The following is a 13,517-nucleotide window of genomic DNA, read 5'->3' on the forward strand; positions in this document are numbered from 1 at the left end:
CTACTACGGTTTTCAAGGTCCTCCACTCGTGACCACGACGCCTCCAACCTTTTCTGAAATTTGTCCACTTTTGGCTCGGTGAGCACGCTGGCATCTTCCATGTCTGATATACGTTTATATCTTCCACTGAATCTTTTAGTTCTTCAGTCGCTTCTTTAACAGTGGTGACGTCTTTTGCTACGACCTGAAGAGTAGCATTCATTTTCTTAATGTCCTCAAAGATGTCCTTTTTGCTCTCGCTCCCCGTACCTTCCTCCGCTGCTGCCGGTGGGGCGACATCAGGTGCAGGTGTGTTTTCGGGCGGCTTCGAAACGAGGCTAATGGTAGCTCCCTTGAAAAAATTAGCTTTGTTATTACCTGCCATTTTTCAAAGGCTGTAATCCTTGAAAAACCTCAAAGTCGAGAAAGGGCGTCCACTTTATGACTACAACCAAAGTGTGTTTCCAAATTCAGAACATTAATCAACAGAAAGGAACGGTCGTGACCAGCTCCCGATACTCTGTTTCAGATCTGCTGAGAACACAACTCAAGACAGACTTCAACAACTTTTTTATCCTGTGTAAAAAGGGTAATAAGCTCAGCGCCAAAGCCAACTGCCGAGTCGAGGGGCCGTCCCTCCATCTGTCACTTTCATAAGTTCCTCATTCAGCTCCTACTTTTCCTGTTATTCAGTGCTCTGTCTTCCTGTACCCTTCATACACAGTTTTGATCCAAACATCTCCTTCCTTTAACACGCTCATCTCTCCTTTTACGGTGCTACACTTTGGTTCTGTTCACTACGCTTGTCTCCTGTAAGGTGTGAGTGGTTATATAAAGCCTTCACGTACAACAAGTTCATCACCTGGTTCTGCTTTTTGTCTATAATTACCCAGATGTACCAAACTGGGGTTAATGCTGCCCTTTTGCACCCTTTCCTTTAATACTTTTTCTGCTGCAGTTACAGGGACCTGCTCGCAGTATAATATGTCGCGAAATCGACCAATGCAGAGCAGTGAGACAAACCACGGAGGCCCCAGAAAAGTGCACTCAAACGATGAGTTTATTAACAGCCAGGAGAAAACATCAACATATGTCTTCTGACCAAAATACATGTTGTGGACACAGCAGTGAGGTACACGCCCCCCCATGGCGTCAATGACAGATTAAAATAGGTTCCAGACATTAGTCACAGTTAATCGTACATCTTTAATAGCTATAAACAGACATAGAACTTCTCTTTTCTATAACACCTTCCATACAAGGTAATAAACTTCAAGCCCTCAGGGTCTCTGAGGCTAATTATTGACTCTGGTCATCTGTTGCCAAGTAGAGTAAAATATAGCGAGACACCAAATGAGTTAAGGCCTCAGGCCTGACGCATTCCTAGATTATATGTGTTGTAAGCATGCATTGAAGTTATCCTTCTATGTTCTAGTTTCCCTCAGCATGCATCACCTGGACAGTCACGCCAGTGAAGCTTAAGACCCTTAATGAACCGAACATCAACTCAAAATAAGCACAGATATGCAATGTGTATAAAATACTTCTAACCATACTTGTAATAAAAGTTAACCTAAAGGAAGGATCCTCAAATGGACATCTTCAATCAACAACTTTAATGCAATATCAATACTGTAAGAAATATTATTGAATGTTATTACTGCAGTTATAATGATGCAGATTATATGGCAGCAATAAAAGAATTTCTGTATCTCCACAAATACCATCTACAGTTCCACAACATCTCTTCTTTTGAGCTTCAATATGTGCAGCAAACAGTGCACATAATTTAACCTATTAAATAACCACATTACCTAGATAGACCTAACATACCATACACATATTAACGAATTAGAATATTTCCCTCAGCATGAATGCACTGCAACCTCAATAACTTTCTCGAGACCATCAAATGTGTCCATTAACTTGAAAGTACACTTCACCAAAGCTGCAAATTCAACAGTTTTGTGCAAAAAGCAGGTAGCGATTTCACAATGGCTTAAAAAATCAAGTATCCACTTCAATAAAGTGCTAATATTTAACTGTTTTACAAATATGACAAAGGAGTTGTGTTAAATTACAGCCAGATGCTGTTAAGTTGGGGTTTTGTGCCGTGCACATGCTCAGAAACAACGGGTAGGCTGTATGCCCAGAACACCGGCACAGTAAAGAAGTTGCTTCAGTGCTGCAGTGTTGTTTTCACAGGTACTTGAACGCGTCCTCTGCCTCTGAGCAGGATACTGAGGACACGAGCGTCTGACCGATCTCGCTGACAACGAGCCAGAGACCAGCTCGAGTATTTAAGGATCAATAATCTGAATGAATCTGAAATATTGAACGTCTGTTCTTCTGCCTGCAGGTCAATAAAAGCTGACTCATCTCTGAGCCTGTGGCTGGTCTGCAGAACGAGCTGCTGTTAGCAGGAAGTGAAGGGCGGACATGGCAAACCACAGAGTCATGTGACAGCAGAAGAAGAACGACACGGAGCAGCTCTGAGACTGAAGGTTTGTCCGGCTCTTTACTCCTGCAGAGTGTTTCAGAGGAGAGCGGGCGAGCTGATGATGTCTGGATGTTCTACAGAGTGATGAAGACTCCGAGGGCTTCAGCAGCCTGCGGGGAAATAAGCAGGCTTCCTGTGATGCTGCTCGTCCTCCTGTCAGGCACGTACGCCTCCGTCACTCCTGCTGTCACTCTGTTTGCTCGGCTCTCTCTCTATTTGAACAAAATCACTTTTTTATTCTTTGAATAAAAAATCAAACTGTCTTTAACTTCCTGTTTCTGTGTTTCCAGTCTGTGAATGTGACAGCGTGGAGGTCAAAGGTCACACAGGTCAAGACATCACTCTGCCCTGTAAATATGACAGGAAATATCACGGCGCTCTGTCAGCGTGCTGGCAGCGAGGAGAGATACCAGCCAGAGGCTGCTCCAATCAGCTGATCTCCACAGATGGACTCAGAGTGGAAACCAGAGCTCCCAGCAGGTATGAGCTGCTGGGCCGACTGGAGGACGGAGACGTCTCTCTGACCATAAAGAGCCTGACAGAGGGAGACGCTGGACGATACGGCTGCAGGGTGGAGATACCCGGCTGGTTCAACGATGAGAAGCATCACATCGATGTGAGCGTCGTCACAGGTGAGGAAAATGCACCGAAGCTGTAAATGTAAAGACAACATCCCGTCGTATCAGGGTCAAGTGTTCCTGTCCAGAGCTGCATGTTCACTCAGAGACGAACATGCTCAAAGTGCATTTTCTTAGCTTACTAGCAGCTGAAGGTTCAAGTTAAACAACGGCTACAAAGAGCCCCGCCCCCACACAGGACAGTATCATGTGTGGTAAACAGGACTCTCAGGTGATTGGTCAGAAGTTCTCCTTATGTGGCAGACATCCAGCTCACGTTTCTTCTTCTGCAACTTTCTGAAACACTTCTGCAAGCAACACTCCCGTCACCATGGCAACCACCTCTCGCTCCCCTCTCAGACCTGCAGGATGCATCCCATAACGGCAGAGTTGTGGCCCTGTGGTCTTGCAGGTATCACAAACCCGTCCACGTTCCTGTGAAGTCTCTCAGTCTTGTGTCTGTTGGTATCACAGGAACAGCCTACGTCTAAAACTCGATGCAGCATCAGCCTTACAGATGAAAATGAATCCCAGCAACGCCCAAACAGACCTGTTACCACGAGCACATCACCCACACACACGGTCCTGCTCTGAGGTAATCCACTCACCAACAACACAGAAGGAGGAAATGATTTCCCCAAACCTGCATCCTCACTGAAACTCGAGCTGTCCGTCTGTCTTTAGTCTGTCTTCCTGTGGACGGTTTAGGAAAACGACTCGAACAAGGACATTTTTAATAACTGGAGGTTCAATCAAACCTCAGTATTACCTTAAAATAGTGCCGATCACTTCCTGTGGAAATCTGTGCGAACTGATTGGACTGCAGCTTCACACACACAGTTGATCTGCTGAAGAGTTAAATGTGTGCCAGCTGGTTGGAGCCTCCCCGCTGTGGTGTTTCACGTCCACTGTAAACTCAGAATGTAGTTAAACATGAAGCTGAGCTGTTTCAGCTCCATCTACCACAGCAGCTTTGCATGACTGTCAGTTCATAATAATCCATCTTTGTCTTACACACTAACTTCCTGTAAAACCGAACAATTAACAACTCAAACTCTGTTTAGCTCCTCACATCTTCACCACCGTCACCACCGTGGTGGGACAAACAGGAAGTGATGTCACAGCCACAGGCTCAATGCCGACGCAGACTCCGACCGAGGTAAGTTGGGCCTTTTTTTAATTCTCTTTTTTTAGTTCAGGTTAAATGAATTTCACAGAATTGTAAAAATGTGATTAATAAACATGTTGTTGCTTATTAATCACTGTGTTACGTTCAAACATCCACCAAAGTGTCAGAAATGAGCTCAACACGATCACATGTCGGCGACTGTGATGAGAATGTTATTGACACCCTCCTCTCCACGAGACGTCTGGGCCCGGGAGAGCCCGAGTGTCCTGGAGGGACGCTCCCTGCCGGATACACGACGGACGGGTGGAGGAACTGGAAAGACTGTCGATCGAGGACATTGAAGACAGCTACCTTTTCAAACCATGATAACAGGGTTGCTGATGGAGCTGGCTTGTAATAATTGCATCATCATGACTGCGTCTACATCGGCTCACCGCCTCACCCACCCCTTGCTTGTGGTGTTGTGACGTGAACATGTGTGCTCTCTGTGCAGAGGAGCTTCTTTTGTTTCTGTTCTCGTGCTGAGTGCAGGTTTCTCCCTCCTCTGCTTTCCCATTGGATTCTACATGTCATTGCTTTTCCACATTACGGGGTCGGGGGGGTCCAATTTTACTGCTGGTGTAGACTTTGCATGTGTCAAATAAAAGGCTTGATTGATTGATTGATTGATTGATTGATTGATTGATTGATTGATGTTCCTGTTGGTGTTTTTAATGGGAGGGACGTCCTGCTGCTGCTCTGACCTCAGCTTCACCTTCAGGCTGCTGATTGGTTCACAGGTCACATGACTTCATGTTTACAGGTGAGGATCACAGCTGTGCAGCAGGAGGACCACCTGGAAAACTTCATCTGGAACTCAGTGAGGCTGACCTTCATCATCTTCATCCCTGCTCTGCTGACTGCAGCTCACAGTCAGTACACACACACACACACAAACCTGTTTTCATATCTTAGTGGAGCATTGACGTCATGCTTACCCTGGCGTCTTAAATGACTGCCTGACCCTGAGCCTAAACCTAACCAGACTGTAACCCTGACACTAAAACTACATTTTGAGTCTCAAACATGCCTTTTGTCCCCACAAAGATGTGTCACACACACACACACACACACACACACACACGCACACTCACACACACACACACACACACACACACACACACACACACACACACACACACACACACACACACACACACGCACACACACACACACAACGATTGTTTCACGTGATTGTTTCCACCAGCTTCAGTCTGACGGTCATTAAATGTCGCCCTCATGTGGTCAGACTCAGGTATTACACCATTAAATATCTCTCCATATGTTTCCATTTCACATCAGACTGAACAAAGACAGACACCTTTTTTTAATCATTTATTTGATTAAATTCACCTGCAGGGGTTTGGAGGCGGGATCAGAGACTGCAGACGGACATCAGGCTGAACCAATCAGACAAGGAGGAGGGCAGTCCTCTGTAAAGATCACCTTGAACAGCTGAATGAAGGGAACAGCTGATCATATCATGATTGTGCAGTCAGGTGCATTTGCTCCCACCATGGGGGCAGAGACCCTGTGGGGTCTGAACAGTTGAACAGTCAGCTGAGACCTGACGGCAGCCCCACAATGATGTGCTGCAACAACAGGAGGACATCTCCACTTTACTGATGAATAACATGAACGAGCTGTGCGGATCAGCACAGACACTTTGAACACATTTCTGTAACAATTATTCAATTGACCTCGAGTCAGACAGATCCAGTCCCAGCATGCTTTGCTTCAGACTAATTAACTGACAGGAAGCAGCAAGTCACCAGTGTGGGTCACATCTGGAAGAACAGCAGCACCTGTCTATGTACAGCACTGCAACCTTCAGCAGAAGCTATGGAGGCTGGGCCCAGATGCATAAAGCTTCACGCTTTAAGCTCACGGCCGTAGACATGGTCCCAGCAGAGGCCACAGCCTGCTGACGAAGAATCTCAGTCCATCCATTCTCTTCTGCATTTCCACTTCAGGTCATGGAGCGGTTGGAGCCCATCCTACCCCCTGGACAGGTATCAGGTTTAACTTCCCACAGACAGGACAAAGACACGCTGTGGATAACATCTAATGGTGTATGGTCTACCTTACAACATGAAGCGCCTTGCTGCTGTGGGGATTTGACGCCATATAAATAACACTTTCCTCGTCTTAACAGATGTGCTATAAATAAAATGTGTCTTACTTACTCCAGATGCTACATATTATAAGGTAGAAACCCTAGAGGCGGTCTTTACTGTCACGTCTGCTGACTGCAGCTTCTTCTACACTTTCTCCTCTGACAGCACAAGAAAGCAAACTCACCAGGCTTTAAAACACGATTTACATCATCTGAGGTTCTCACTGAGAGAACAGTTCAAGAATGTCCCCAAACTAACATGATCAATAATAATTAATCATTCGTTTTAAATCAAATAGGATAATAAAAATGATGATACTGATGAAGACTGGTGAATATTGTGTTGATGATGTGACTTGAACGAGCTGCTGCTGAGTGATTGTTCTTCACTGTGTAATACACGCCTGCTTCCTGACTTTAGCAGCAGTAGTACGACCCACTCCAGCTCCCACTCCAGCTCCCACTGCAGCTCCTGCTGCAGCTTCCACTCCAGCTCCCACTCCAGCTCCCACTGCAGCTCCTGCTGCAGCTCCTGCTGCCAGACCCAGTGCAGCTCCCACCAACAGTCCCACTGGACCAGCTGCAGCTCCAACAGTAAGCTCGGTGCCAATCGCAGCACCGACTCCAGCGGCAGCTCCAGCTGCCCCGAATAAACTCGTTGTTCCTTCTGCTTCATAATTTGCTTCAGTGGCCGTTAGCCCAGCCTGTCCTCCTGAAGTAGCTCCATCTCTTTGGTTATAGCATTCTCTGCCTTCTCAAACATCTCGTTGGTGTAGTATCTTCCTCCGGTTCCCTGAACCATGGTGTTGACCTTCTCCAGCAGCTCTCTGACCTGAGCAGGATCTCTGCTTCTGTTGTTAAAAACATGCTATCCTCCACCACACTGACGGATGAAGTCATGGAGAGCTGGAGTTTCCCTGATGGAAGTTCCTGTGGTGACTCTCCCACGCTCCAGGTCATCTCCACGTGTGAACAAGGCCATGGTGTGAATCTCTCTGTGAATCTGTCCACACGGAGCAGCAAAGGAGATGGCTGTCCTGACCTCTGTCTTCATCTCCTCTTCAGTTTGAACATTATCAAACACACCTGGAGTATCGACCACAGCCAGTTTTTGACCTTCAAACTCTCCCATTTCCTTCTGACACTCTGAAGTTACCGAGTTCGGAGATGGTTTAGATTCAAAAGCATCGTCTCCTCCTAAGATGGTGTTTCCTGATGCACCAGATCCAGTTATTCCAAGGAGCACCATCCTGAGGTCTGGTTTCTCTTTTATCTCTTTCTTTTGTGGTTCCTCTGACTCTGTTAAAGAAAGTAGAGAACTTCAGTGATTTCACCACATTTTGCAACTGAGGACTAAGTCACGGTGAAGCCGCATTCGCAGTGTGAAAACGTGTTTGACCTTCCTGATTTCCATTTCTTTTATTGTAACATTTCCATAACGTCTCAAGCACCAGATAGTTTGTTCTCACCACAGTTTATTGAGGAGGTACAGAAAAACAGGCCAGGAGGAGGCGCTTCCAGGCGCCCTGACCGTCGTCTTCACGTATGCGCCGAGTGGCGGTTCAGGGTACCCCGCCTTCTTGGAGTCCCTGGGTGGGAAAGACTCACTGGCAGTTGTCCCCACTGGCCCAAGCAGTCATTAGGTTTAGGGGAAGTCACTTTTTCACACAATATTTATGCATTGATCAAACTTATATTTTGATTTGTCTTAATTAAGAGTAAAATGCTTTATTATTATGAAATGGAGAAAAGTTGTTTATCTCTCTGATAGTTGTTAATCGCGTCAGAACATTAAGATCTTTCACTCTCTTAGCTGTGATGTAGAGGTGGCCCTATCCCTGCCCCACGTCACACCACACATCATACTGCATATTTTTCTATTTAAAGAAAACATCTGGATGTGAGTCTGAAGCTCAAGGAGAGCGAGGCTCGTGTGGCCTTCCCACTGACGGCTTGTTTTTCACAGACTCGCAGTATCGACGTTAAATCTTTGTCTGACTTCATTAAATATACTAAATTTATTGTACAACGAGGTGATTCAGGAAATGGAGCTGCTGCATCTGTCACTGAAAAGACACCAGAGATCAAACTTTGAGTTTTAAACACGTCTCCTCGTCAGAAAAGTCGATCTGATCGTTTAAACGTGAATCTGCCGGAGACGAGAGAAGCTACAGAGGTTTGTACTTGCTCTCTCTGCATCTGTCAGAAGTGTTGAAATCACATTTCCTCCTCGTGTCATCCACAAAGTGCTGCCATCGAGGGTTTGTTTAAACAGTTAATGTTTACATTGGTTGTTTTGCTCCTGTGTTTAGATCATATTGTACAATAAAAACTACAGAAAAACATCAACTATTGTAAAAACAAAGGAAACAGTGAGAGGAAAAGATCAAAGACAGATGAAACCTAAGAAAGGTAAAGTGAGTGTTGAGTCTTATCACTCTTTAATCACACTCATTTTCTACATTGCTATTTTTAAATGTACTTGCCGAGTCGCTTGTGTTTGCTGGCCATGTTCGTCTTTTACAGTTGATGTGTGGTTTGTGTCTCTGTTGAATAGTTTCCTCTTTATTACACCACAATTTGAGTCTGCTGTTAGCGCCTCCCTTTGAATAGGAGGAAACAGAAGCAGGTAGTTGTTGGTTGCACGTCAGCAGTTGTGTAATTTAGCGACTCCATCTGTGTGTGGTACATCACTGCTGTAGTGTGCGTGCAGCAAAGCACAAAGCCTGTGATCAACAGCCATTTTTCTGCTGCTGTTACAGATCTTTGTGAAGAAAAGTGAACGTCACGCTCGCCGGACAATCCTGCAGGTGCTGTTTGGACGGGTCATTTATCCCTGAATGCTCTCGGTCAAACATAGTGAGCTGCTCTAATGCTTGAATCACAGTGCCATTAGACCTAATGTTACACTCAGTAGCAACACTAGGACCCACGTTTCTTAATCCCTGCTTATTTCCTCCCTAATGGGGTCCCTCACACTTCTTAAATACATTTACAAGGACATTAGGTTTAGAAATCAAATGAACAGCTCTGAGGTTCCTTTCTTTAAGAAAGGGTAGGATGGCCCCTCACGGTCTCTAAATGAACAGCGAGGTCAGTTTATGATCATTAATATGCAAATTCTCATGACCACTGATCAATGTCCATGAGTCCCATTCACAGAGAGTTGGGGAATGGCTGCAATCACAGCATGTAAGATGGTGACAGATGTACCCTTAGGCCCCTCCTCCATTCAGAGATGGTCTTTCCCCTGACTCCGCCCTCAAACCAGCGTTCCTCCCTGTCCAGGATGTTACATCCTCATCATTGAAACAGTGTCCACTGGCCTGTAGGTGTAAACAGACTGCAGAGTCGTGGCCTGACGAGGTGGCTCTGCTGTGTTGTGCATCCTCTCAGCCAGAGGTTGTTTGGTTTCCCCGATGTATAAATCCTGGCACTCCTCCTGCACTTAGGCAGCAGCTGACTTCCTGCATCACCTGGAGCTTTCTTTAGGTGCCTTCCTAGCTTTGACAGATGGGAAACCTGCAGTCAGCTGAGACTGAAGAAGTCACCTGATGATGACGAAACTGTCACGGTCTGGCTGGCAGACCGTGGGGAGGTGGGGAAACAGGACCCAAACGCCGGACTCTTCAGTGCAACAGTGTTTATTTACAAGGTGGTGAAGTAAACAACAATAAATCCCCAGTTTCCCAGACTCCCGTGTAGTGCTCTCTGCCCCAGTGTCCCTGCACTCCCCGTGCTCACTGCTCCTTCTCGTCCCACACTCCTCCTGAGGGGGAAACAATAGAGGCAGCCGTTACAACTTGTCCCAGCAGGCATACACTCACACTTGACTGTGCTTGAAGACTGACGTGTAGTCAAACGCAATTATCCAGCGTCGGTGGAAGCTCCATCGCTCATCTAAATAGCTCCCCCGACGAGCCCAGATGAGGAGCAGGTGTGCGGCCAGGACTTCGGGTGTGGCCAGCCCTCAAGTTAGGCCACGCCCCCAGGGCTGAAGGTGCCTGTAACTTGGCCACAGCAGAAAGGCAAAACACACACATACCTGCCTACATACAGATGTGCACAGGGGCAGTGCAGACAACACACCAAATAATAATAATAACAACAACAACAACAACAACAGTCATAGTCCCCACTGCCCACGGACCCCGAGTCCCCAGAGCCGGGTCCGTGACAGAAACGTTTCTCCCACTGAAAACGTCCAGATGAACAGAATCAACCTTTTGAGATTTCCTTACCTGGATGACTGAGCAGGTTCTTTTTTTAATCGAACTTTTTAAATACTAGTCCTTCAAACTAGTAAAAACATGGGTAATGGGATCCCGGTCTCCATTACAGTCTCTGACCCAAGAATTTAGGTTTTAACCTCTCCAGTGTCCCAGTGAACAAACTATGGATGTTGTAAGATGGCGCGGCCACGTCCAGACGCCTTCCTGACCACTCCGCTCAGACTATGCACCTTTTTAGTTGTTTACTTATTTATTGCTTTGTTAAACATGGCAAAATCTTCTAGTTTTAGCAGGTGTGTTCACTTACATCTTCAACGAGTCCCTGGCGAAGTCTGTGGTCCCCACATGCTTCAAAAGATCCACCATCATCCCTGTGCCCAAGAACAGCAAACCCTCATCCCTGAACGATTACCGGCCAGTTGCACTGACCTCGGTAGTAATGAAGGTGTTTGAGAGGCTGCTGAAGAACATCATCTCCTCCTCCATCCCAGACACCACAGATCCGCTGCAGTTCGCCTACAGATCCAACAGATCCACAGAGGATGCCATCGCCCACGTCCTACACACCACTCTCAGCCACGTGGACAAGAAACAGGGTAACTATGTGCGAATGCTGTTTGTTGATTACAGTTCAGCGTTTAACACAATAGTGCCCTGCAGACTGTTCACAAAGCTCAGGGATCTGGGACTTAACAGCCGTCTGTGTGCATGGGTGTTGGACTTCCTCACTGGCAGAACTCAGGTGGTGAGGGTGGGCAGGTGCTTCTCCAACAGCATCACCATCAACACAGGAGCACCTCAGGGATGTGTCCTCTCACCACTGCTCTACTCCCTCTACACTTCAGACTGTGTGGCCACCCACGGCTCCAACACCATTGTGAAGTTTGCTGACGACACAGTGGTGTTGGGTGCCATCTCCAACAACGATGAGGCGGCCTACATGGATGAAGTGAAGAATCTGGCATCGTGGTGCCAGGACAACCACCTCCAGCTGAACGTCAGCAAGACCAAGGAGCTGGTGGTGGACTTCAGAAGGGGTCAGCACAGAGAAATATGCCTGAAACCCGTAAACGAAGCAGCATCTGGCTGCAGTTTAAAGACCTTTTTGTCTCAACTTGGTTTTGACTCAGTCTGCGGCGGCTCGTCTTCTACCCGGAACTAGAAGGTTTGCCTCTATTACTCCAGTGCTCTCTGATTGGCTGCCTATTAAACTTTGTATTGATTTTAAAGTTCTGCTGCTTACTTTCAAATGCCTGAACAACCTTGCCCCTGACTAGCTCACCAACCTCCTCGGTCTCTATACTCCCAGAGGTTCTTTACGATCATCTGGTCAGTTGCTTCTGGCCCAGCCCAGGCACCGTCTGAAGACTAGGGGCGATCGTGCCTTTGCAACCTCTGCAACAGTCTTCCTGCTACCAATCGCACCTCTGACTCCATTCAATCCTTTAAAGCACGCGTGAAAAGTTACCTATTCAACCTTCAAGCTTTTCTGACTTGCTAATCCTCACCGCTCATTAACTGCTGTATCGCTGCTCGTTTCTCTGGATAATCATGACTTCTCCCTGTTTCTACTTATTAATGCTTTTTGTTTGTTTTCTCTACTTTCTCTATTTTAACTTGTTTTAATGACTTACTGTAAATTACTCTTTATTCCTCGCTGTGAAGCACTTTGGTGTGCCCCCCTGGTTTTAAACGTGCTATATAAATAAAATTGTATTGTACTGTATCTTAACCACCATAATGACCGTGGCGGGACAAACAGGAAGTGATGTCACAGCCACAGACTCGATGACGACACAGACTCAGACTGAGGTAAGTTGGTTTTTTAATTCTCTTTTTTCAGTTCAGGTCAAATTAATTTCACAGAATAATTAAAATGTGTTTAATAAACATTATTGTTTATTAATCACTGTGTTACATTCAAAGAGCCACAAAAGTGTCAGAAACAAGTTCAGCGTGGTCGCCTGTGGACGACTGTGATGAGAGCGTCACCTGCTGAGATTCAGCGAGCTTAAGAAATCTGCTTCTCTTCAAGTGTCGGCAGTTTCCCTACAGGTCATTCTTCATGTCTGCAGGCGCTCTTCAACTCAGCAACACAAAGCTGACAAAATGATTTTTACTGATTTTTATTTGTCACAAAATATCAAAAACATCAAAACAGTGAAGAAAAAAAAGCAGTCAGTACAGAAGAGACTAACGAACCGAACACGAGGGGACCGACATTAAAGCGACTCTTTACATTTAATGTTAGAAATCAAAGAGAAACGCCACCAGATGAGGGGAGGAGTCAGAGAAAAGACTTAACTGCAGCAGCTTACAGCTAAGTGTCCGAGTCACTAACAACATTTGAGCCACTTCAAAGACGTCGCCTGCTAAGAGCGGCTAACAGAGGCTAACAGCAGCTAAGAAAGGCAGAAACAGAAAGGTTCAGCATCTCAGTGTGGCTGTCGTCAGTCAGCAGTGAGCATCACTGACTCGTGTCTGAGTCCTTCCACAAAGTTTCAGTTTCCTCCGGAGTAAACAGCTGTGGATGCTCCACCCAGCATCGTGAGGTGCCCGCAAGAGCGCTTCAGAGTTAAAAATATAAATATATATATTTTTATTCTTGACTTATTGCTAAGTATTTATATTATTAAAACATGTTCAAATATAGTGTGTACAAAAGCATTTTTATCCAAACAGTAGAAGCAACAGCAGGTTAATCTGATGATGATTAAAAGTCACCCTCATGTGGTCAAACTGAAGTACTACAACATAAATATCATTTTATTAGCATTTTAAACTTGTTATTAAATTAAAACATAAGTTTAAAATTAATTTGATCTCCAGAAGGTTGGATGTGTTTTCAGCAGGCCAAGCTGGACCAATCAGAGGAGGACGTATTGGTTTAACCACCCAACAAATG

At 45.8% G+C, this 13,517-nt stretch overlaps 1 protein-coding gene across 1 annotated transcript; it reads left to right on the forward strand.

The window, feature by feature from the left end:
- The first annotated feature begins 221 nt into the window (after positions 1 to 221).
- LOC101479076 (T-cell immunoglobulin and mucin domain-containing protein 2-like) lies at positions 222 to 6,671 on the forward strand. Its single transcript, XM_076888790.1, has 5 exons — positions 222 to 288; positions 2,770 to 3,111; positions 4,161 to 4,255; positions 5,028 to 5,136; positions 5,624 to 6,671. Exons 1-5 carry the CDS (start codon positions 222 to 224, stop codon positions 5,701 to 5,703), a joined length of 693 nt encoding a protein of 230 aa, XP_076744905.1. The 3' UTR covers positions 5,704 to 6,671.
- Positions 6,672 to 13,517: the final 6,846 nt, after the last annotated feature.

The sequence above is a fragment of the Maylandia zebra genome, linkage group LG10 (assembly GCF_041146795.1).
Source record: "Maylandia zebra isolate NMK-2024a linkage group LG10, Mzebra_GT3a, whole genome shotgun sequence".
NCBI lineage: Eukaryota > Metazoa > Chordata > Actinopteri > Cichliformes > Cichlidae > Maylandia > Maylandia zebra.

What these genes read in the sequence shown, in the direction of transcription:
- LOC101479076 (XM_076888790.1), top strand. Translation starts at nt 222, where the DNA reads ATGTCCTTTTTGCTCTCGCTCCCCGTACCTTCCTCCGCTGCTGCCGGT. An exon ending in CGACGCAGACTCCGACCGAG is followed by an intron (nt 4,256 to 5,027) that starts GTAAGTTGGGCC and finishes TCATGTTTACAG; the next exon opens with GTGAGGATCACAGCTGTGCA. An exon ending in TCTGCTGACTGCAGCTCACA is followed by an intron (nt 5,137 to 5,623) that starts GTCAGTACACAC and finishes ATTCACCTGCAG; the next exon opens with GGGTTTGGAGGCGGGATCAG.